The sequence below is a fragment of the Sporisorium graminicola genome, chromosome SGRAM_7, assembly GCF_005498985.1.
Source record: "Sporisorium graminicola strain CBS 10092 chromosome SGRAM_7, whole genome shotgun sequence".
NCBI lineage: Eukaryota > Fungi > Basidiomycota > Ustilaginomycetes > Ustilaginales > Ustilaginaceae > Sporisorium > Sporisorium graminicola.
In genome coordinates, this window is record NC_043737.1 from 674,895 (window position 1) to 695,864 (window position 20,970).

Consider the following 20,970-nt stretch of genomic DNA (forward strand, 5'->3'; position numbering starts at 1 on the left):
TAGAGGTCGGAAGCGGCCGCTTGGGAAAGCCTCAACATACTCTCGTGGAGTGGTGTAATCTGCTGACGAAAAGCCGAGGGCGGCGATGAGCTTTCTGCGTTTCTTGTCGCGTGCAGCGCCTTTGCTAGGAACTTTATGAGGCGGGCGGGCACAGTTGACAAAGTTGATATCGAGGTCGACAATGCAGACCTCCTTGGGGGGCTTAATGATGCTGCGGAGCTCAGTGTTGATGGCGATGAGCCAAGAGCCAGGGTCCTCGAGATAGATGCGCACGTCTCTGGCGTGACAGTTTTGGTGAGCGACACCCTTCCATCCACACAGCTCGACAAGATACTTGATGGTCTCGACGGCCATACCCATCAAGGCGGGATGACGCGACATGAAGAGGACGCGACCGGCAGGTGCTAGTGCAATCTCGCAGATAGTGAGCACATTGTCGATGGAAAGCGTTTTGAAAAGGGGCCACATGGAAAAGTCGATGCCGAGCAAGCCTCTGCCCCAATCGAGCGCACCAGGGAAAGTGCAGACAAAGGAGAGGTCCTCGTCGGGCGACTGAAGGCGGAAAGTTTCGCCGATGCGCGGTGCAGGGTGACGGAGGATGGCGGCCATGAGCTTGTTGTGCATCTCGATGTTGCGGCTGTACTTGAACCAAGCGGCCTTGTTCCAGTCACCAAGAAGGTTGTAGATGGGGTATCTGGAGATGATGCAGATGGCGTAAGGCATGAAGAATGCATTGTTGTCGGGAAGGAGTGAGTGGCCGAGAACGCTGGTACCTTCGTAGTCCTCTTCGATTTCTTGACCTTGGTTGTTGACGGACTTATTGGCCCCGATGCGGCCGTTGGAGCGCGCTTTGGCGAGACGGCCAAGCTCCTTGCGAATGGCTTTCGCCCGCTTTTCGTCAGCTGCACTCCAGACAGTGAGGACTGAGCCGTAAAAGGTAGCAACGCTAGGAGTATCTTCGCCCGCAGCTCCAGAACTGGCAGGGAGGCGAGACGAGACACCTTCAAGCCCAAAGCCTTCACCGACGGCCGAAAAAGAGCGTGCATTGTGAACATTGGCGGCGCCGACCGAGAACGGAGCGGTGGCGTTGCGCACGTCGGTGGATGGACGAGCAGCACCGCCTGAAGCAGATGACTTGACGGTGGGTACGCTGAAGGAGAACGTGTGCGAGGTCGAGGAAGGAGGAAAATTGATGGGGCCGGACGAGATCTCGATTTCGCGTGTAAAGGAGAGCTTGAGTGCTTTGGACAAGACACGAGCGGTCTCTGCACGCTCGACGCCGCCACGACCATCAGCCATCTCGATGAACTTGGGATTGGAACCGTTCTTCTTGTCGGAGCCCCATGCATTGTTGCTTGCGTCCTTCTTGTCCGAGGAGGTGGTCGGAGAAAGAGGCGATTTGAGTGCTTCATCGGTGGGATTGACCGGGGGACAGATGGAGCAGCCTAGCACCTCGGGACGCCAGAAGCGACCGACGGCGCTTTCGATGTGGTGTACGCCATTGGTGCAGTCCTCTTCGGCCAGTGTCCATACGGCTGGGTCCTTGGGTAGACCAAAGACGGCATACAGCTGGGCGATGTTGTTGCCATCGGTGGATCTTGCGACCGAGGCGTTGGACGGGCGCTTAGTGTTAGAACGAGGACCCGGGTTGCTGTGAAATTGACGTTGCATTGTTTTTGGAGTACGAGCGCCTGACCTAGCGTCTGTACTTTTGACCGAGAGGTTGGAGAAGGAGAATCTGCCTCCCAAGCCAGCAGCCCTGCTGCCAGACCTGCTCGGGCCGGCAGTTTCGTTTGCGCTTGGCATGGGTGGGCGGAGGTTGGGAGATGACGACCAGCGAGCACTTTGAGCTTGGGCGGCAGTGATTGTGATGGTCGAGAGCAAAGCAGCGATCGAGAAGCGGTGCGGCGACCAAACGACAGCGGAGCAAGCCAAGCTCGACGCCTCTAGACTAGCATGTCCCGAGCGGGGTCGAGCACGAGTCTAGGCCGCACGCCGCACTATCTCGCTTGGCGTACTCAAAATTTTCGACAAAAAGAAAAAGGAAAAAGGTCCGAAATCACGCCCCAGCTCATGCAGTCGGATCTAGTTGCGTGTGGGTGTGTGTGTCACAGAAGGAGAGAGAGTGAGAGAAGGATGTTCTTTGCATTCAGTCAAGATCAAGCATCACAGCCTTGCACCCGCGACGTCAACGTCAACTAGAAGAGTCTCGGCTTGTCACGAATACGCTCTCGATTGCCGAGCGAGATGAGCGGGTAAGGCCAGGACACTTACCATCTTGGGGCTTCACTCAGGTACGCTCTGCTTCTCACCTTTTCAAGCTCAGATGATGGAAATAAAGCTATCCGGCTCAGGGCTCTTGCGGTGTGTTTCTCGGTTGCGACGCGAACTGATAGATACCGCCTTGTCCACCTCGACGTCCACCTCGATGTCCAACCAAGCCGGTGTCTCGAATCCGCTCTCGGTTTTGTTTGCTCCGGGCGTGCCATGTGCGTGCCTCTAATGTTCTCAGATAGCTGGACCTGATCGGTTGCCATGCGGTGTTAGCATACAGTTGTGCTGCGGCGCAGCTGCAAAGCAAATGTGCTGTCCATGTTCTGATCGGCCACGGTACTCGCATCCACTCTTACCGAGATTGCCGTCACCTGAGTCTTTTGCCCCGCTCCTTGAGGCCTTGTGCAGGGCCACGCAGAGCCGTCTGCCCAGCTGCAATTCTAGACAGACTCGTTGCCGCTTGTGCTTGGAGCTTAGCCGAGAGCACCATCGGCACTATTGTACTAGTAAGTGCATTGTCAAGTTGCATGATGTGTTAGGTTCTCTAAGGCACACAGAGTGGACTTTCTTCTCGTCGCTTAGTCAGCGTGCCATGCAGGGCTTTCAAAAAAAAGGCGGAAAATTTTGGGAGAGCGCAAACTGAGCTTCTTTCTGAATTGAATCTTCTGAAGCTCGAATTCCTCTTTCACTCCACCAAGCTCCTCTCTCTCCTCACCATCCCTAGCAACCGCACCCGCACCATCACATTCCTTTGGTCCGTCCTGATCCTTATGGCAGCGCTACTTTAGACCCCCACAGCCGTTTGTGCATCCACACTACATCCGCCAACAGCTTTTGCGTCTCTATTGTCGAACGAAACTTCTCCGTTCATCATGCCTACTTCGCCGCGGAAGGGGTCACGGCCCTCGCCTGCTGTCAGTCAGACCGATGCAACGTCTGATGAAGCGCTCGAGGTAGCGCTTTCGCATCTCGACAAAGCGCAGCAGCTTGCAGAGCTCGTTGCAAGCGAGCCAGAACGACTTGCCAGCGGCGATGCTTCCCTCTCCGAACTCTCGGTCCACGCCCTCAAGCAGCTCTTTGACCACTCGATACAGTCCGAACAGCTTTCCGTACCCTCCATCTGCGCATTCATCAAAACCGTTACTCCCAAGGCTGACCTGCCCAATCAACGAGCTTCTCGTTCGGGCGGAAAGCGCAAGCGTGGAAGCAGTGCTGCTGCTCCCCCACCTCTCTTCGAGGGCACTCCTCTCGACGAACTCGTCACAGAGGGCATGGACTCGCGCCAATTGTGGGAGCAGATCGACCTCAAAGCTTCAAAGATGTCCGGCATCGTCGAGCGCTATTTTGCCCAGGGGCTCATTCGAGAAGAGCAGGAGGATGACGATGAAGAGGAGGAGCAGCAAGCTAGCGGCAGAGCCGGTCCTTCGCGCTCGCGGTCTCGTTCCAGTATTTATGACGAGGATGATGGCTTTGAGGACGACGACGAGGATGACGACGACGCGTCCGGCGATGATGACGACGAAGACGACGATGACGTCGACCTAGAAGAGGAACGCGTCCGACTCAGTCAGCTCAGTGATGCCGATCTTCGAGCTCTTGGCATCGACCCAGCATATCGCGACCAGCTGTTAGCCGAAATGGCCGAGCAAGGCGATGACAATGACGATTCGGACGAAGAAGGCTCCGCTTATGCAGGTGCTTCCGACGTAAGCGATGGCGATCCCACTGAAATTTTCTACGAACCTCTCAAGACCGAGGCGGAGCAACTTCAGCGCAAAGAGGAACAAGAGATGGGTATCCTGCCACGCCTTCGATCACAAGTCGGCGACGATGACGACGACGATGAAGATGAAGATGATGTCGACGAGGACATGAGCCAGGAAGAGGAACAGGAAGATGAGTCCGACCAAGAAGATAGCAGAGCAGACTCTTCCAGTAAGAACAGCGCCGGCATCCCTACTTCACTCCTTCAAGATCTCGACCGTCCCGGCAAAGCCTCTCAGCGTCCATCCAAGCGACACCCCACCCTCGACGATGACTTTTTCTCAATAGATGATCTCAATCGACAGCTCGACGAGCAAGACGCACAAGAGGATGCCGATCCAGCCGATGATAACGACGACGACGACATCTTTGACCAGGTCGACTACTTCAAGCCTCTCGACGGAGCCGATGCTCTCGATGACGACGAGCTCGATGTTGACGAAGAGCAGGGAACAGGCTTTGCTGATGCTGCCGATGCCCACTATGCAGACTTCTTTCTGCCACCTTCAAAAGCAGCCAAGTTCAACAAGAAGTTCGGAAGGCGAAAAGCCTCGGCCCGCTTCGCAAACGAGGATGCTGTAGCCGATCAAGTCGATGAGGACCAGGAAGAGTCTGACGACGAAGACCAAGAGCCATCTCCCAGCAAATCAAAAGCTCGTGTCTACGAAGAGCCCGACCGCAAGCGTCGCATTCGCTTCAACACGACCATAGAGTACCGTCGTATCAAGCCACGCAAGAAGTCCGTCGACGAGCTCACCCCCGAAATGTTGAGGATGATTGGTGCATCATCTGACGACGTCGACGCTGCTCGCCGCTTTGATGAGGACATGGACGAGGATGACGACGAGGACGAGGATGACGAGGATGATGACAATGACGATATGGATATGGACGAGGTGGAGTCGGAGACATCCTCTGTCGGTCGTCAGGGTAGCGATGACGAAGGATCAGACCAGAACTCGGATGAGGAGGATGAGGAGGATGAGGAGGACGCCGAAGAAGATCTGGACGACGAGCAGTCCTCTGCAGAGGACGACCAACAAGACGATAACGACGGTGTCAATACAGCGCGCCGAGTAGCCGGTGACCTCTTTGCCGACAGCGATGACGAGGCAGATGCCCGGGACAAACTCTCGACGCACGAGAAGCGTGTTGCTGCGCTCAAAGAGGAGATTGCTCGACTCGAAGATGAAAATGTTGCCAAAAAGGACTGGACCTTGATGGGAGAAGCAGGCTCGCGCGCACGACCCCAGGACAGCCTCTTGGAGCAAGATCTCGAATTTGAACGCGCCGCCAAGGTGACACCGCAAGTGACAGAGGAGATGACCGAGTCCATCGAGGATCTCATCAAACGTCGCATTCTTGACCGCAACTTTGACGATGTCGTCCGTCGACGCGAGATAGAAGCGCTTCCTTTCCTTCCCTCGCGTCTGCTCGAGCTTTCGGACAGCAAGAGCGCCAAGAGTCTCGCCGAGCTGTACGAAGAAGAATACCAAGCAGCACGCGGTGCCGATGGCGAGGAAGGTGCGCCCGTCGCCGAAGCCGATGCCAAGCTGGCCAAGGAGCACGAAGAGATCACGAAGCTCTACGACGACATTTTCAACAAGCTTGATGCGCTCTCCAACGCTCACTTCACCCCCAAGGCTCCCAAGGCGACCATCCAGACACTCACCAACGCGCCCTCTGTCTCTATCGAGACGGCACTGCCGGCCACGGCCTCGTCGAGCACCATGCTTGCTCCGGAGGAGGTGTACGAGCGATCGCGTCACTCGACCGCCATGGACGGTGCCAAGTCCGAGATGACTCCGGAAGAGAAGCAGCGTTTGCACAACAAGCTTCGACAGGACAAGCGACAGCGCAACGAGAAGATCCAGGACACACGCAAGGCGCTCGAACAGTCGGGACTCGTGCGCGCCAAGAAGGTCAACGAGAAGGAGGAGAAGCAGCAGGCGCTCAAGAAGCTCGTCGGCAACCGCGGCGTATCGGTCATCGGCAAAGAGGCCAATGCTGCCGGGGCAGGTACGGGCAAGAACGCCAAGAACAAGGGCAAGGGCAAGGCGGTCAACGGCGCTGCCAACGGCTCAGCCAAGCCCACTACGGGAAATCAGTTCAAGCTGTGATTCCGCTCCCGTCTCCTTACTTTCGCCTTGTCTCCACTTTTGCAACTCTTTACATCCTCGAATCATAATCTACATTCTTTCAAGACGTCAGGTGTTTGCCCGGCATGGATCTCAAGTTTCAACCTGCTTGTGTGAGAGATGGGCTCTCCCGTGTGAAAAGTTGTGAGGATAGTTCTGCAAGTGCTAAGATTCAATTGAGTTCGGCGTCGTGAGGCTTCCTAGCCCAGAAGAAATAATTACATTCTTGTGTCCCAGGCAGGCTGGTGTTGGACCTTGCCAACGTCCAGGTCGACTTCCAGGGCAGGTAGGCCGTTCCTCTGACTTCGAAATGCATCCTCTGCGGCAATTCAGTGCCGCTGCCATACCACTTGAGATCGTGTTGGAAGAAGTCGACAAGTTCTTTCGGGTTGATGTACTGATGGTGCGTGTGGGTTCCAGGCGTCACGAGACGGAGGACATCTTCGGCCATGAAGATGGTGAGGAACCAGGAGAGCGGGGTGCGGGCGATGGTGGACATGAACAGGTGTCCACCGGGTTTGACGAGTTTGTCGAGCGAGCGAAGGAACTCGGCGGGCCCATTGACGTGTTCGAGCACCTCCATGGCGCAGACGATGTCGAACGTGCGGTTCTGCGCGACAAGGTCTTCGGCGGTGGTGTGCAAGTACGTGAGGCTGGCACCGCCGAGAGAGTGCGGGCGGGAGAGGAGCGGATCGCGAGCAGCGTGCGTGGTGGCAATGCCAATGTTGGAGGCACTCGCATCGACGCCCGTTGTACGTGCGCCTAGACGCGCTAGTGATTCGGAGAGCAGGCCACCACCGCATCCGATATCCGCCACATCGAGTCCGCTCAAGAACTGCGTCTTACCGATGTTTTCCAGTGGAACACGTGCCTCCGTCGTCCTTGCCGGTCTTGTGGGAGAAGCTGGAGCGGATCTACGAGCCTCTACTTGACGTTTGGCGAGCTCGTATCCCCAGACTTCGTCGAGCTTCTCGCGCAAGAACTGGATGCGCGTCGGGTTCATCGCATGAAGCAAGCCGAACTCGCCGTGCTCATCCCACCATTTGGACGACAGTCGACTGAAATGCTCGATCTCGGATGCGTGCACCGACGAAATCTTTGCATGACTGTCTGTGCTGCTGCTGGAAGGCGCCGGTGAAGGTGAGTCGAGACGGAGCTTAGACGATGAAGCAAAGTTTCGTGCTGATACCGATAATTGCCTGCGTTCAGAGCAAGGGAAAAGGTCTCAGCAACCATTGACTCTCGAGACTCAGGCGTGGAAACGGCTGCGGATGATGGGATGCGACTCACTGGCAGACCGAAGCAGCGTTGGAGCGTGGTAGCAAGCGCGCGGTAGAGCGAACGCTCGTCTTGGCGATCATGTCGAGAGAGAGTATGTGTATAGAATAGACGAATGTTTTCAGCAGGACGCAAAGGAGAGGGGGGTATAGTAGAAGTACAAAAGAGAGGGAGTGGGGAAGCTACGGTGATGCGATAGATGAAGACTGACAACGCGGACAAAAAGAAGACAGATACGAGTAAAGGTCAGTTTTGTGATGTCCTTGGGTCGTCGCTGCGAGGTTCTCTGGGATGAAAAGGCTTTGGATCAGAGTAAGGGAGGATAATAGCGTAAAGGCCTCCACTGCTATCGGTGTTGTCGGCAATGAAATTGCTTTATTACGACTGGTGCCAGGCAGAATCCAATCATCATTCGAAAGCGGGCGGGTTGGAGAGAACAGTATGGCGATGAAACTTACGTTTTGCGATGCTGGTGGCGGAAGAGGTAGAAGTGGACAGCGATCATTTACGAATAAATCTTCTTACCTTGGCATCCTCTACAGCGACGACCTTTTTTTCGCCTGGAAAAGCGCGAAAAAGCTGCGGTCAGACCATTCTCGCGCGAGTCAGAAGCAAGAAGCAGGAAAGCTTATACAGCGATTCTGTGAAAACTGCTTGGCTTGGACCCTGTCCGCGACCACGCCCGTCGAGTTGACGTCGGTGTCGGTGTCGGTGTCGATGTGATATGCTAGCCATCGCGCCATCAGCGAGCCACTGTCGACCAACCTCTGCCTCGACGTAACGGCAGTCGACCTGACATGTCTTCGTTCTGGGGAAGCTGTTTTGGGCGACAGAAGAATTCGACAAAAGACGATCCTGTACAAAACGGATTCGCACTACCTCCGGCAGGCCGACGAGAGATCGACAACGTCAATCCGGCCAAATGTATCTTTTGCAACGTCACACCGGACCGCTTCAACATCGTGTTGCAGGATGAAGAGTTTATCTGCTTCAGAGATCGCTCGCCCGTGGCTGCGGTGCATCTGCTCGTCATTCCACGCACGCACATTGCCAACGTCCAGAGCCTCACGCAGCGGGACAGCGACCTGGTGCGTCAAATGCAAGCCCTAGGAAGGAAAGCGCTCGAACTCGTATCACGTTCCTCCAGCGGCGCAGTACCAGAGAGGAGATTCGGCTTCCACATCCCACCCTTCCGCAGTGTCGACCACTTGCATCTGCATTGCCTCGAGTTGCCGTTTAGGAGTCGCATCAAAGCTCTCAAGTACCGTGTGGCCGAACCACCCAGTCGAGACTACTACAAAGGATGGTCGTGGTTCGCAGAGTGGCAGCAGACGTGCGCCTTGCTCGATGCCGGGCGCAAAGTCAAGGTGGCCCGATGCTAAACTGCGTCGCAAGCAAGGCGGTGATTGTCATCCATATATACCCACATTACAAAGAGCCCCGCTTGGAATCACACACGACACTCGGCTTTATCAAATAGCAAGCTACTTTCAGAAACAAAAAACCAGTCCCAGAAATCAACGCACAGAATCTAGGTCGCGAAAACACCTTCCTTCTCGATTCCAAGGAAAAAGATGCAAAAGGAATGCCTCCTAGCCGACTCGAACGACTGACCTCTTCATTACTAGTGAAGTGCTCTACCGCTGAGCTAAGGAGGCCGGTGGTGCTTGACAGAGATACTATTGCGTACATGATTGTGCAAATCTGATCCTCGGCTGTATATGGACCGGTTACCACATCCGAAGCCGATGTTGTCTGCGATTGTATTATGGAAATGAACCTCCAACGCACGCGCCCTCCTGCCTCCACTCAGAGCAAGGGACAACGCCGCACACACACAATTTTGAAAGGAGGACACCGTTCGTCTTGACAACCATCGACTTGTCGTTGCCAAACCCACTATCGCACGCCATGCCCGCCGCCGACAAGCCGCCTACCGTGCCTCCCGAGATCGACATCGCCAACCCGGGCAAGTCGGAGCAGTTCTGGATCGAGACCGACTACTCGGACAAGACTCGGTTCTGGGCCAAGCGCTTCTACCCCACCGACTCCTCCGCCGGCAATGACGACGAGGTGCAGCCCAAGTCCACCACCATCTTTGTGCATGGATTTGTCGAGTATGTCGATCGCTACCGCAACATCTTCAAGCTGTGGCCCAGCAAAGGTCACGAGATCCTCGGTTTCGACCAGCGTGGGTGGGGCAACACCTGCCACTCCTCGTCGGACCCGGTCAAGAACTACGGCAACACCACGTGGCCCCAACAGTTTCAGGACCTTGAACATGTCATTCGCCAGACGCGCCGACGCCTGGACCAGAGGTGGGGCGCCAACAAGGTGCCCATCTTCCTGTTGGGGCACAGCATGGGCGGAGGCATTGTCACCGCCTTCCACACGCGCAGCGACGAGTGGAAGAAGCAGCACGGCGGCAACGGTCCGTCCCAAGAAGCCAAAGAGATGGTCGCCGGCGTAGTGGCGTGCGCACCTTGGCTGACGCTCACCAAGCCTCCGCCCTGGTTTGTGGTGTGGGGTGCCACCAAGGTGCTCACGTTGATTCCCGAGATGCACTGGAGCGTCGACCTGCTGGGTAAGAATATCTCGAGAGATCCCGTGGTCGCACGCAACTTTGAGAACGACCCGCTTTCGGACAAGAAGGTCTATCTCAAGGCTATCCAAGGCCCGCTGCAAGGTGGAGGTGACATTGTGGAAAAGTCGTACGTGCACTGGCCAGAGTCGAAACCTCTGCTCGTCGTTCACGGTACGGCAGACCTCATCACTAGCCCTAATGGCTCTAAAAAGTTCGTGGAGCGTGTCAGCGCAAAGGACAAGACGCTCAAGCTTTTCGATGGCTACTACCACGACCTGCTCAACGAGCCCGGCCAGGACAAGGTCATTGTGGGAGAGTATATCATCAGGTGAGTTTGTCGTTCCCGAGCCTAGTTAAAGCGGTGATAAGATGCTGACAACTTCACCCATCTCTCGCCACTGCGCTCCCCTCAGCTGGTTGAACAGTCACCTTTGAACGCTCAATTACGAACGTTTACACATGTCTCATACACTTTCTCGGTGTCGATATCCCCATGGACTTGGTCCAGCAAATTGCAGATCCCATTTCTATCTGAAGCGGCTTAGACAGGAACAATGACCTTGAGCAATTGGCGCTCCCATTCGCGCAAACCTTCTGAATCGCGAGGAGACTTAAAGGTGGCGTCTGTCTTCTCGCGCTGCATGTCGGCGATGGCATCGGCAAATACTTTCCAGTCGATGCAGTTTCCACGAACGCCGGTCTGCTCTTTGTCTTGGCCCTCGGCACTCGATGATGTGTCGATGGACCATTCGCCCTGGCGTGTACGAGTCAGTGTCTGCACGTGTGCGGCTGATCCGGCGGCAATGGCGAGATCGTGGACGATTGAGCGAACGTACGTGCCGGAGGATACGGTCATTTCCAGTACGAAGGCTGGTGGTCCTGCATCCGCTCCACCCTCTGCTGCTACGGTCTCGGATTCCGCACTGCTAGCAACAGCAGCAGCGCCGTTGCTCGTCGGGAGCCTCTTCCACGACGGAGTGGAGGCGGCTGCATCTGCATCCTGCTCCTTGTTTGAACTACCATCATCCTGTTCTTCCTTGAAGGTATCCGTCTGACCTTCTTTGCGACCGGCCATGTCGAGCACCCTTCCGACTAGCGCCTTGTCTTCAGGTGGCACCTCACGATCCGGCTCCTTGAACGTATGCTTGCTCGGTTCCAGCCAATCCACTAGGCGCAACTCGTGGATGGTGACTTTACGCGGCTCGATGGGTCGAGGCAGCGGCAGATTCTCTCTGGCATACTCAAACAACCTCTTGCCGTCGATCCTCACGGCCGAGTAGAGCGGTGGGATCTGGGAGACGGTGCCGGTAAATTTGGGCAATAGATCCGCAATCTTCTGAGGAGTGACGTGATCGTACGGCTTTCTCGTCAAGATGGGATCGCACGAGTCGTACGACGTGGTTGCAGATCCGAGCAGACCGGTGCTGCGATATTCTTTAGTGCAATCGAGATACTTTTGAAGTTGCTTGGTGCCGTTGCCAACGCCAATGACCAGCACCCCGTCGGCGAGGGGGTCGAGCGTACCACCTTGACCCAGTTTGGGTGCACCAGCAGCACCGCCAGCCCACTTGCCTTTGCCTTTGCCGCCAAACCTGCCACGCTTCCGTTGATTGTTCTGGGGCCTGTTGCCGTCGGCGTCTGCAAAGAGCGGAGAGGTGGCAAACAGAGGTTTGAGATCGTCAAGCAGAGACATGGACGTGGGACCGCTGGGTTTGTTGATTCCGAAAATACCGGATAGTGGTCGAGCTGATGTCGAGGCTGTGGCGGAAGCGGTGACGATGCGTGCGGTGTTGCGAATGGGCCCAACGGACGCCGAAATGACAGCGGCGGGTGCGACCATGGTGCTAGAGGCCACTGTCTCCTGGCTTTGATTGTCGGTGCTGCTCGTTGCTGTACTGTCTTGTGCAGACATGTTATAAATGAAGCGGCGGCGCTAACGATCGTCTTGCTGTGCGTCAACAGGATGATGGTAGCACAGAATTCACAAAGCACACTAAAAAGTGGAGATTTTTGAGTCGCTTTTCTTCCAAAACGTCCGATCCTACCCAAAAGAATTCATTTCGAATCGGCGATTTGCTCCTCCACGCTGCAGCTCGAAAGAAGCCAAAATCTGTGATTTTACGAAGAAAACGTCTCCTTGAAAAAGAAAGCAACCGCAGCGCCAAAATTGCATTGTCACCAACCTCATCTTTCTTCTCATCCTTTGCTCGTCATCCTCTTCTTCATCATTCAACCCACTCATCGCACGGACCTTGTGGTAAACTTGAACCGCTCTCGCCCATCATCATTGCTCGCCAATATGGAGTCGTGATCCTCTTTCACAAGCATTCGTCGCTCGCTTCTATGCAAAAACTCTGACCTGCGAGCATCCTTCACGTCGACGCTAAACGCAAACTCTGCAGTGCAGTCACCCAGAGCATCCCACAGCTCATCTGGCACCATGTCATCCACGGCGCACTCGCCTCAAAAGATCAAGCTCTGCGAGCATGTCTTGCTCCAGCACTTTGGTCCCATCGCTGCCCGCGTCGGCGCACTCCTACTCAAGCGCGGCCGCTTGACCATTCGGGAGATCGGTCGCTTCCTCAATCAGGCACCTACACGAACCAATCGCGGCCCCACCGACCCTTTCTCCAACAACAGCGCCATGCACAGCAAATCCACTCTAGTTTCAGCGCCCATCGCAGGCGCCAGCTCCAGCTACGACACCAATGACCCTAATGCTCCTGTGCCGGTTCCGAGACTACTCATCGAGCAGACCATCATGATCCTCATCCAGCACGGCTGCGCATGGCACAGCTCCACCGATCCCAACGTTGCCGATCCCAACCAAGAGTTTTTCGAGATCAACATCAACGAGGTGCTCCTCCGCCTCCGCTTCGGAAGATACATTGGAATCGCAGAGGACGAGCTCGGAGACACAGCGGCCAGGATCGTCAAACTCGTCTTGCAACATGGAAAACTGCAGGCCAGCGACATCATTCACCGTGTCGCTTCCGAAATCGATGCTCAACGTCATGCAGCGTCGCTAGCCCACGAAGCTCACCTCAACGGCAACGCACCCAATGGAACTGCGAACGGATCTCACAAGCGCAAGCTCGACGCACTAGATGAAACAACGCCTTCGCAATCCGAAGTAGCTCGTCAGCTCACTGTCCTGCTCTACCGAACTTACCTGCGCCCAAGTACGGCCCACCAGCACGTGTCTCCCCGAGATAAGGAGATCAAATACGAAGCCAAGAAGCGTCGCGACTTGCGCGGCATCCCCACACCCAAAGATTTGCAAAGGATCAGAGAAGAGGTGCGCGCTCAAATCGCCGAGGAAAGAGACGCAGATTGGGATAGCTCGGCGGCCACCGTCACACTCGGAGCCGATGGGCTGGCAGCAGATCACCGCGAGTCACGGCGTGGCTTGCTACGCAAACAGCAAAGTGCCATTGCCGTCGCCAGTGCGGCCAGCAAGAGCAAACGCGCCAAGACCAGCTCCAGGGATAAGAAGGGCAAGGACAAGGGGAAAGATAAAAACGGCATCAACGGTGTTCACCCCTCGTCCACCGCAGATGGTTTCGACCCAGCAGACGATTTCGAGATCGATCCCAACATCTACTTGCGAGTCCACTTCGATCGCTTCGACGTCCACCTTCGTGACGAAACCATGATCGACGCGGTACGGGAAAAGTACAACAACACAGCCGCCCAAGTGTTTCGCCATCTCATCCATGCCGGTGACGCCTCCACCAGGAAATCGGTACGCGACGTCCGCAGTGCGCCCATCTCGATCACCACGTTGGCGCACAAGCTTCCCTCGGACCTGTCGCTGCAAAAAGGTTTTGATCGTCGGTCTTTCGGCAAAGACAAAGCCTCGCTGCCGAGCCGACAAGAGTTTCTGGCTGAGTACTGTTCGATCTTTTCACACTCTGAAGACGTTTCTGGCAAATCCAAGACGTCGAGGCTCATGGCTCCTGCCTCGGACAGCACCACCAAGACTGCCGGTGGCAGTAAAGTGGCTTCGTTGCTCACCATCGAGTTTAGCAACGTCGCCGAACGCATGCGCAGGGATTTGCTGCGGAACGTCATCGAGGAGAAGTTTGGCACCGCTGCGATCCGCATCATGAACATTCTGCGCGAAAAGGGCAAGCTTGAGGAGAAGCACATCTCCAAACTTGCCCTCATCTCCATCTCGGAAACGCGCGATCTATGCTCCAGACTCTTCCACGCTTCGCTCCTGGGGCTGCAGGAAGTGCCTAAGACTAAAGACCGCGATCCGGCAAAGACGTTCTTCCTGTGGTTCGTCGACGAAGCCAAGTGCCGCGCGTGGCTGCTGGACCATCTCTACCAGAGTCTGGCCCGGCTTGGTCAGAGGCGCAACAAGGAGATGCGCAAACAGATCGCCTTGCTCAGAAAAGTGGAGAGGAGCGATGTCAAGATGGACACCGCCGGGTTGTTGACCGAGTGGGAGAGGGAGAGCTGGACGCGCTTGCAGAGTGTGTTGCAGACGCTGACGGTGGCTGAGATGCGGACCGAGATGGATGTGTTTGTCATGCGCGATTTGGCAGCGGGCACGTATGTTAAGGATGAGTGATGGGGGTGATGTTGTCGCACTGGCTGTCAAATCAAGGTACTTTGCAACAGCGTCGAATGGGTCTAACCAGGCAGTGAGAGTGTGCGACTTTTGAATTGCGTTTTAGCTGGATGTGATTGTGACAATCGACGGGGCCAACAAGACGGCAATCGGTGCTCGGCGTCACCTTGCGGGGCATCCGTTTCCTGCCACAAGCTTGACTTCCATCGTCGCCACTACACCTCTCGACGCTCTCCATGCACGCCTTGTCTCCGCCTCTCCGTCTCTCTGCGCAACTCGGCCAACTGGTCCAACTGCAGCTGTCGTTCGGTTTCCTTGTCCGAGAATCTGTAGAACCCAGCGCCGCGATGGCGCCTGTCGAAGTCGGGATCGAAGTGTTTCTCGACCGGCTTTTCGTGCATGGTTCTGCTTCGATGAAGATCTGGGTTGTAGACGGGGAAGCTCGTAGCGGGGCCGTAGATGGCGTTGTCCTGGTCTTCGTCCGAAGCGGCCAGGGCCAGGTCACCGCCGTATTCAGCGGGGAGGAATTCACGCGGGACAGAGCTGAGCCTGCTCCTGCGTGTGCGACCGAACTCGTCCTCCCACTCGATCTCCGGCTCGTCTTCGATTTCCCCTGCTGCGCGAGGTGCGGGGGAGGGCGAGCGTGAGCGGGGCGAGTCTGGGCGAGGTTCGGTCCGTTTGCGCTCCCAATCGATGCTACCTTCTTTCAGCTCGGCCGAGGTGAATCCGGCGTATTTGCCCGCTTGAAGCTGGTCGTAGATGCGTGCTTTGCGTTCCATGTTTGCGTGGATGCGGTCGAGTTGCGACGCCGACGGATCCTTGCTGCTGTTGTCGGTGGCGGAGGATGACTTCTTGGATGAGTTCTTGCCCTTGACAACGCCACCGCTGCTGCTTGGCACGGCACGATGCTTGGAACTCTTGCTCGAGCTGGTATCGAGAAATGTAGAGGCAAGCTTCTTCTTCGCCTTGCGTGAGTCCAGGTCATCTGCTTGTGAGGACTTGCGTTTCGACGATGACGAAGAGGTGGAAGAGGACGATGCTTTCGATCGCTCCAGTTCTGCTTTGAGACCGAGAAACGACGCCGAGATGGACCCGGACGAGCCTGAGCCACCTTTTGATGAGCTCGTTCCGCTCATTGTTCCATGTCGCATGCGGCCATCCGATAGAGGACGAGGTCAGAAGGTGTCGGTTGCAGAGGCAAAGCTCAACGTTTCCCGCATAGTGCACAAATTCAGGGTCCTGCTCAATTCAATATTCATCGGAACTCGGCTCGTTCTCAGACACGGCGCGAAGCAGCGGAAAGAGGTAGAGTATCTAGCAAATTGCAACTTTTCGACCTAAGGTCCACCCAGAGAAGCATCGTTGAGCGCAACACACACGGCAGCTCGGTGATGCCCATTGTACTGTCTCACCGTCTCACCAGATGCCAGCTCCCACAACCTCGCCACATGGTCGGAAGAGGCAGTGACGAGGTAAGCCGAATCGGCGCTGAACGCCGCATCCCACACCCAGCGTTGATGCCCCACGAGTGTCTTTTCGAGTGCAAACTCGTACCGCGAGGTTGACCAGATCTTGACTGTAGCGTCCGCTGAGCATGTGGCCAGGTGTCGAACGTCGGGACTGAGAAGGACTCTAGTCAAGTACTTTTCGTGCGCTTGGAAAGTTGTGACCGGTTGCAGCTCAGTGAAATCCCCTGCTGCTGCTGCGGGGGATGGCGGCTGCCCGCCCACCTGTGCTTGTTGTTGCTGCTGCTGCTGCGCATCGTAGACACCGTTGATGAACCTCCAGACGTACACTTTGCCTGTGTTGTTGCCCGCGACCAGACAGCTTCCGTCGGCTGCCACAGTGACGGATCGAATGGGCACGCCTTCTTCGGGTACCAATTCGTGGCTGCATCCGTTCTGGCCTAAGTCCCACACCTTGACGCTTCCATTCTGGTCGCAGCTGACGAGCTCGCCTTGATTGGGGTGGACGACGACGTCGTTGACCGGACCTCTGTGGTCGTAGATTCGAGTGGCGCGTGAAGTGCGCAGATCCCAGATTTTGAGCAAACCATCCTCGCCTCCCGATACGAGCCATTGCATATCGCAGTGCCATGCTATGCCCGTGACATTACCCGTGTGCCCTTCAAGTGTGGCAATCGGCTGCGCAGGTGCACCGATGTTGTTGCTGCCAGAAGCACCTGCGCCTGATCCTCCGCCGGCAGCCGCATTGGCAGCAGCGATGCTAGCGGGCGACGCTATGGAGCAGTCATAGAGGCGAATGTGCGTGTTGGCGGCCGCAGCGAGAAAGCGCTTGTCCGGACTGATGGAGAGACGATTCACCTGCGAGTCTGGATGCTGGATGGTGCGCGAACAGATGCCTGACCATGCTTCCCAGAACCGAATGGTATGGTCGTAGCCGGCGGTAACGAGGAGCACCGAGAGCGCGTCTTGCTGTGAAGATTGCTGCGCTGCTGCGGCGGACTGCGCTGCTTGAGCGGCTTGATGCTGTTGGTATACTTCTGCGGCACTGTTGGGAGGGGAGCGGCCCTGGGTCGGCACACGGGCTGGCGCCCTACGTGCTGCCATTTTGAGCTGCCGCTATCGTTGCTTTGCAGCCAAAGTGTCCAGTTTCCGCCGCTGTGCTGTATGGCTCAGCGTCGTAGTGCGGTGCAGCGCACCCTCGAGGTACTTTGATGCAGCCTGCAGCCTGCAACCCGATGGATGCCGCTAGTTGGTGTGTATGAGGGGCGCGAGTGATGGTTGAGGATCGAGAACAAGAGGCGGCCTGAGCGTTCGAGCCCAAAAGGTAAGTCGAATGCAGGAATCGAACTTGTCTCGTGCGGGTGGAATCCAGAGAGGGAGAAAAGGAGAGCATCACGTGAACTTGGCTCTGGAAGAATTACGCTCTTTTCTCCCATTTTTTCGTTTTCCGTTGGTCAGCCAGAGAAGAGCAAAAAGTGAGAGTCTTCGCAACTGCGATTTTTCCCGGTTCCAGAAGAAATTGAGATTGGCAGGCAATCGACACAGCTCGTACGACCAACTCGACAGCCATCTCTTCCTCATCATCACCAACAACAATATCAACCATCGAGGACTTCAGGACCAGCGCCCCTCACCAGCAGCAATGTCGGCAAACAGAAGCCTGTCGCACGCGCTTCGTCCGCTGACGCACAACGGCGCCTCCACATCCACACAGGCACTGTGCAACTCGACTCGACGCCAAGCCGTTGCATCGCATCGCCGTTCTGCTTCCACCGCAGTTGCTACATCGTCGTCTGGCAGCAGCAGCAGCATTCCCGACGCTGCACCGTCCGCTTCCTCGACCAGCTATGTCCACGATCCAACGCCCAATGTTCATCTTCCTCGTCTGGCTCGAACTGAACCTGAACTCTACGCTGCCGTGCGACCGCCACCTCTGTCTGCATTTGCCGCTTTGACTGCACGTCTGGGACTCATCCCATCCTCGCTCGATCCGGAGACGCGTGATCACCGCATTCGACTCGTGTACCAAGCGTGTACCCACCCCTCGTTCCAGAAGCTCATCGACCAGGTCAACGCAGCTGCCAACCTGCAGCTCGAACCATCAGCCGCCGTTTCCGGGCTTGCGAAGAAGCAGGGCGCCAGTGCGTTGGATGCTGCTCAATTCATCGCACTCTCTGAAGGAAATGCCGTAGACCACCATGCTGCTTTGGCGACGGTAGGCAACTCGTTGTTGGGCATGCTCGCTACGGAGCACTTGCATTTGAGGTATCCCAATCTGCCCACGCGCGTGCTCAAGGCTGCCGTGTCCGCCTATGTCGGTCCCTCCACGCTTAGCGATGTGGGTGCTGAGCTGGGTCTGTCCGCACAGGGCATCTTGCGATGGAACAAGCAAGCCCGCGTCCCTGCGGGAGGCAACTTGACCCAGAAGCGCGGTGGTCGCGGTGCGCTGCCTCGCACGCTTTCTTCAGCCACAGCGTCCGCTTCGTCAGCCTCACAAATGCGCACGCTGCTCTCCAGAGACGTTGCCGCCGACGCAATGCGTGCGCTCGTCGCCGTCATCTTCCAGGAACAGGGGCTGTCGGCTGCACGCCACTTTGTCACGTCGCACTTCCTCAACCGCTCGCTCAACCTGGCGGGACTACTCAAGTTCAACGACCCCAAACGCGCACTCTCGTCGACATGTGCCAAGTATGGCAAGCAGCCGCCTCAGTCGCGCATGATTGCCGAGAGTGGTCGTCTCAGCATCAGCCCCGTGTTTGTCGTCGGCGTTTGGAGCGGGGCCACCAAGATCGGCGAGGGCAGTGGAAGCAGTATCCGCATGGCCGAGTTCAGGGCGGCGGAAGACGCGCTCAGGAGGTTGTACTTGACCGAAACGCCGTTGGGCGACTTTGATGTGCCCAGCTGCACGCTTGATGACCAGTTCGAGGGGTCCGTTGGCGGAGAGAAGGCGGGAACAAGGTCGTTCACCCCTCAACCCATTGGCGAGGCTGAGGTGCTTACCGCTGCTGGAAAGAACCGCCATTGAATGCGCACCACTCTCTCTTTTTCAGAATGTAATTTGAACAGAATCCAGTTCTGTGTCGCAATTCTTGCAAACAAGACAAACAACATATCTACACTTGACTGCCTTCTACGGTGTCGCGATGGTGCGCGAAGCCAAGTGAGAACCACAAATGGGCTGAGATCAGACTCGAGCAATCATTCTTGGAGGCCAGTGCAGACTCCAAGGCAGCGTGCAGGCCTGTATGAATATGGTATTAGCACAATTCACCGGTGCGATGATCCTGCCAAGCGAGCACGGTGTACATATCCTCTCAGACAACATCATCAAAGTCCTCTCCATCATCGTCATCGTCATCGCTGTCGTTCTCGCCATAATCCTCGTCGTCGTCATTCTGCGCTTGCGCCGTTGATGTCGAAGCTCTTTGCTGCTGTTGCTGTTGCTGCTCTTTCTCCTGCTCCTTGCGCAGATCGGAATACTCGGGCTTCAAGCTCCAGTTGCCCACATAGGGACCCCTCTTGTGCAGATCAGCGATACCCGTCAACGTCTCCCTGAGATAGCTCTCCGGCTGTTGTGTCTCAGCCCTCAGCTTCTTCAAGGACCAGTACTGCCATCGTTCGAACAAGGTAAACAGCAGATCGAGTAGTTCGTTCTTGGGCATACGAGCGAACTTCTCGCCGCCACCGCCAGAAGACGACGATGTGGGTTTGGACGAGATAGCGGCGTTGAAGCGCGATTTCTGCGAGTTGGCCAGGCCCGCGCCAACACCGGCGACAAGCATGTTGTGTCGGCCTGCATCGGTCGAGTCGAGCATCTTGATGGTTCGCTTGGGTTTGGAGGCCTCCTCGCGTCGTTTGCGCAGCAGCTCGCGGTACGAGTCCGAGATGGGCGCGGCTCCACCGATGCCCATGTTGGAGCTGGAGCCCGGTTTGGTGTCCATGCTGGCGAGATTGGAGCGGATCTGCGGCTGGAGCGCTGCCTCGTTGGTGACAGTTCCACAGAGCGAGGTGATGCGGCGTGTCTTGCCGCGCTTCTTTGAACGGCCTTGACCGTCGTCCGAATCGTCCGAATCTTCGTCCTCCTGCTTCTCTGTGGCAGTCGAAGAGGAAGGATCGACGTCTTCGAGTTTTTCTCGGAACGCATAGATGTTGCGCTTCAATGTAGAGGCTGAATCCGAGGTTAGCTTGAGATCGTATGCGCGCGGGATGGTGTCCCACCGCGGATTCCTGGGCTTGCCTGGTTCAGTGGGGACGGCTGGCTGCGGTGGATCGGGTAAGAGCAACTCCATGCGTTGGTGGCCCGTATGGTCGGGATCGTAGACTCGAACCGTGCCCAGGCGCAGATCGTCGGTGCGGATGGCGGACCATGCCTGGAGTAAAAACTTGGGGATCTTGACAAGCCATACGGGATGCTTACCCTCGCTCAGATTGAGATCCTCGTCGGGTTCAGGTGAGAGCCGCGAAAAGGCAGACTCGGATGTGGATGCGTCGACGCCTGCTGTGGCATCGTCGTTGTTGCCGCGTGGCCGTTTGCCAAGCAAAGTGGAGGACTCGCCGGGGTCTGCGATGGGCTCGATGTCGTCTTCGTAGTTAGACATTGTTGCTGTGAGCCGCAGCAACGGCAAGACAACGGAGAGATTGCGGTCGGGAGAAGTGGTCGAGAAGAGACTGACGAGAGCAAAAGCCCGAGTTGTTGGTCTGAACGCTCCACTTTTCGTTCGAATGAATCGCCAATCTTGTTCGAAGGCTTCAGTCTAACAAATCCACACTTCAACCCAGCAAGCCGCAAGAGAAATTCCGGACAGCCGTGCCGACTTGGTTTTTGGGCTTGTGCATGCAGTGGTGCAATGTCGAGCTTCGCGCCCTGGGCTCCAGAAGAAGCGCTTC

At 56.5% G+C, this 20,970-nt stretch overlaps 11 protein-coding genes across 11 annotated transcripts; 5 read left to right on the top strand and 6 right to left on the bottom strand.

Annotated features, from left to right (window-relative positions):
* Nucleotides 1-404: 404 nt before the first annotated feature.
* On the bottom strand, nucleotides 405-1,671 carry EX895_005687 (uncharacterized protein; the record flags this gene model as incomplete). The annotated part of the gene is made up of 2 exons (XM_029886279.1): nucleotides 405-414; nucleotides 467-1,671. The coding sequence occupies 2 exons, from the start codon at nucleotides 1,669-1,671 to the stop codon at nucleotides 405-407; spliced, it is 1,215 nt and encodes a 404-aa protein (XP_029737510.1).
* A 1,874-nt stretch (nucleotides 1,672-3,545) lies between these two features.
* Nucleotides 3,546-6,158, top strand: EX895_005688 (uncharacterized protein; the record flags this gene model as incomplete). Its single annotated transcript, XM_029886280.1, has 1 exon — nucleotides 3,546-6,158. One exon carries the CDS (start codon nucleotides 3,546-3,548, stop codon nucleotides 6,156-6,158), a length of 2,613 nt encoding a protein of 870 aa, XP_029737511.1.
* A 190-nt stretch (nucleotides 6,159-6,348) lies between these two features.
* On the bottom strand, nucleotides 6,349-7,537 carry EX895_005689 (uncharacterized protein; the record flags this gene model as incomplete). The annotated part of the gene is made up of 2 exons (XM_029886281.1): nucleotides 6,349-7,375; nucleotides 7,467-7,537. The coding sequence occupies 2 exons, from the start codon at nucleotides 7,535-7,537 to the stop codon at nucleotides 6,349-6,351; spliced, it is 1,098 nt and encodes a 365-aa protein (XP_029737512.1).
* A 714-nt stretch (nucleotides 7,538-8,251) lies between these two features.
* EX895_005690 (uncharacterized protein) lies at nucleotides 8,252-8,836 on the top strand (the record flags this gene model as incomplete). The annotated part of the gene is made up of 1 exon (XM_029886282.1): nucleotides 8,252-8,836. The coding sequence occupies one exon, from the start codon at nucleotides 8,252-8,254 to the stop codon at nucleotides 8,834-8,836; it is 585 nt and encodes a 194-aa protein (XP_029737513.1).
* A 529-nt stretch (nucleotides 8,837-9,365) lies between these two features.
* Nucleotides 9,366-10,473, top strand: EX895_005691 (uncharacterized protein; the record flags this gene model as incomplete). Its single annotated transcript, XM_029886283.1, has 2 exons — nucleotides 9,366-10,366; nucleotides 10,452-10,473. The coding sequence occupies 2 exons, from the start codon at nucleotides 9,366-9,368 to the stop codon at nucleotides 10,471-10,473; spliced, it is 1,023 nt and encodes a 340-aa protein (XP_029737514.1).
* A 106-nt stretch (nucleotides 10,474-10,579) lies between these two features.
* Nucleotides 10,580-11,950, bottom strand: EX895_005692 (uncharacterized protein; the record flags this gene model as incomplete). The annotated part of the gene is made up of 1 exon (XM_029886284.1): nucleotides 10,580-11,950. One exon carries the CDS (start codon nucleotides 11,948-11,950, stop codon nucleotides 10,580-10,582), a length of 1,371 nt encoding a protein of 456 aa, XP_029737515.1.
* A 528-nt stretch (nucleotides 11,951-12,478) lies between these two features.
* EX895_005693 (uncharacterized protein) lies at nucleotides 12,479-14,617 on the top strand (the record flags this gene model as incomplete). Its single annotated transcript, XM_029886285.1, has 1 exon — nucleotides 12,479-14,617. The coding sequence occupies one exon, from the start codon at nucleotides 12,479-12,481 to the stop codon at nucleotides 14,615-14,617; it is 2,139 nt and encodes a 712-aa protein (XP_029737516.1).
* Nucleotides 14,618-14,832: 215 nt separating this feature from the next.
* On the bottom strand, nucleotides 14,833-15,753 carry EX895_005694 (uncharacterized protein; the record flags this gene model as incomplete). The annotated part of the gene is made up of 1 exon (XM_029886286.1): nucleotides 14,833-15,753. One exon carries the CDS (start codon nucleotides 15,751-15,753, stop codon nucleotides 14,833-14,835), a length of 921 nt encoding a protein of 306 aa, XP_029737517.1.
* Nucleotides 15,754-15,954: 201 nt separating this feature from the next.
* EX895_005695 (uncharacterized protein) lies at nucleotides 15,955-17,187 on the bottom strand (the record flags this gene model as incomplete). The annotated part of the gene is made up of 1 exon (XM_029886287.1): nucleotides 15,955-17,187. One exon carries the CDS (start codon nucleotides 17,185-17,187, stop codon nucleotides 15,955-15,957), a length of 1,233 nt encoding a protein of 410 aa, XP_029737518.1.
* Nucleotides 17,188-17,725: 538 nt separating this feature from the next.
* EX895_005696 (uncharacterized protein) lies at nucleotides 17,726-19,108 on the top strand (the record flags this gene model as incomplete). Its single annotated transcript, XM_029886288.1, has 1 exon — nucleotides 17,726-19,108. The coding sequence occupies one exon, from the start codon at nucleotides 17,726-17,728 to the stop codon at nucleotides 19,106-19,108; it is 1,383 nt and encodes a 460-aa protein (XP_029737519.1).
* Nucleotides 19,109-19,397: 289 nt separating this feature from the next.
* On the bottom strand, nucleotides 19,398-20,681 carry EX895_005697 (uncharacterized protein; the record flags this gene model as incomplete). Its single annotated transcript, XM_029886289.1, has 1 exon — nucleotides 19,398-20,681. One exon carries the CDS (start codon nucleotides 20,679-20,681, stop codon nucleotides 19,398-19,400), a length of 1,284 nt encoding a protein of 427 aa, XP_029737520.1.
* Between the last annotated feature and the right edge of the window lie 289 nt (nucleotides 20,682-20,970).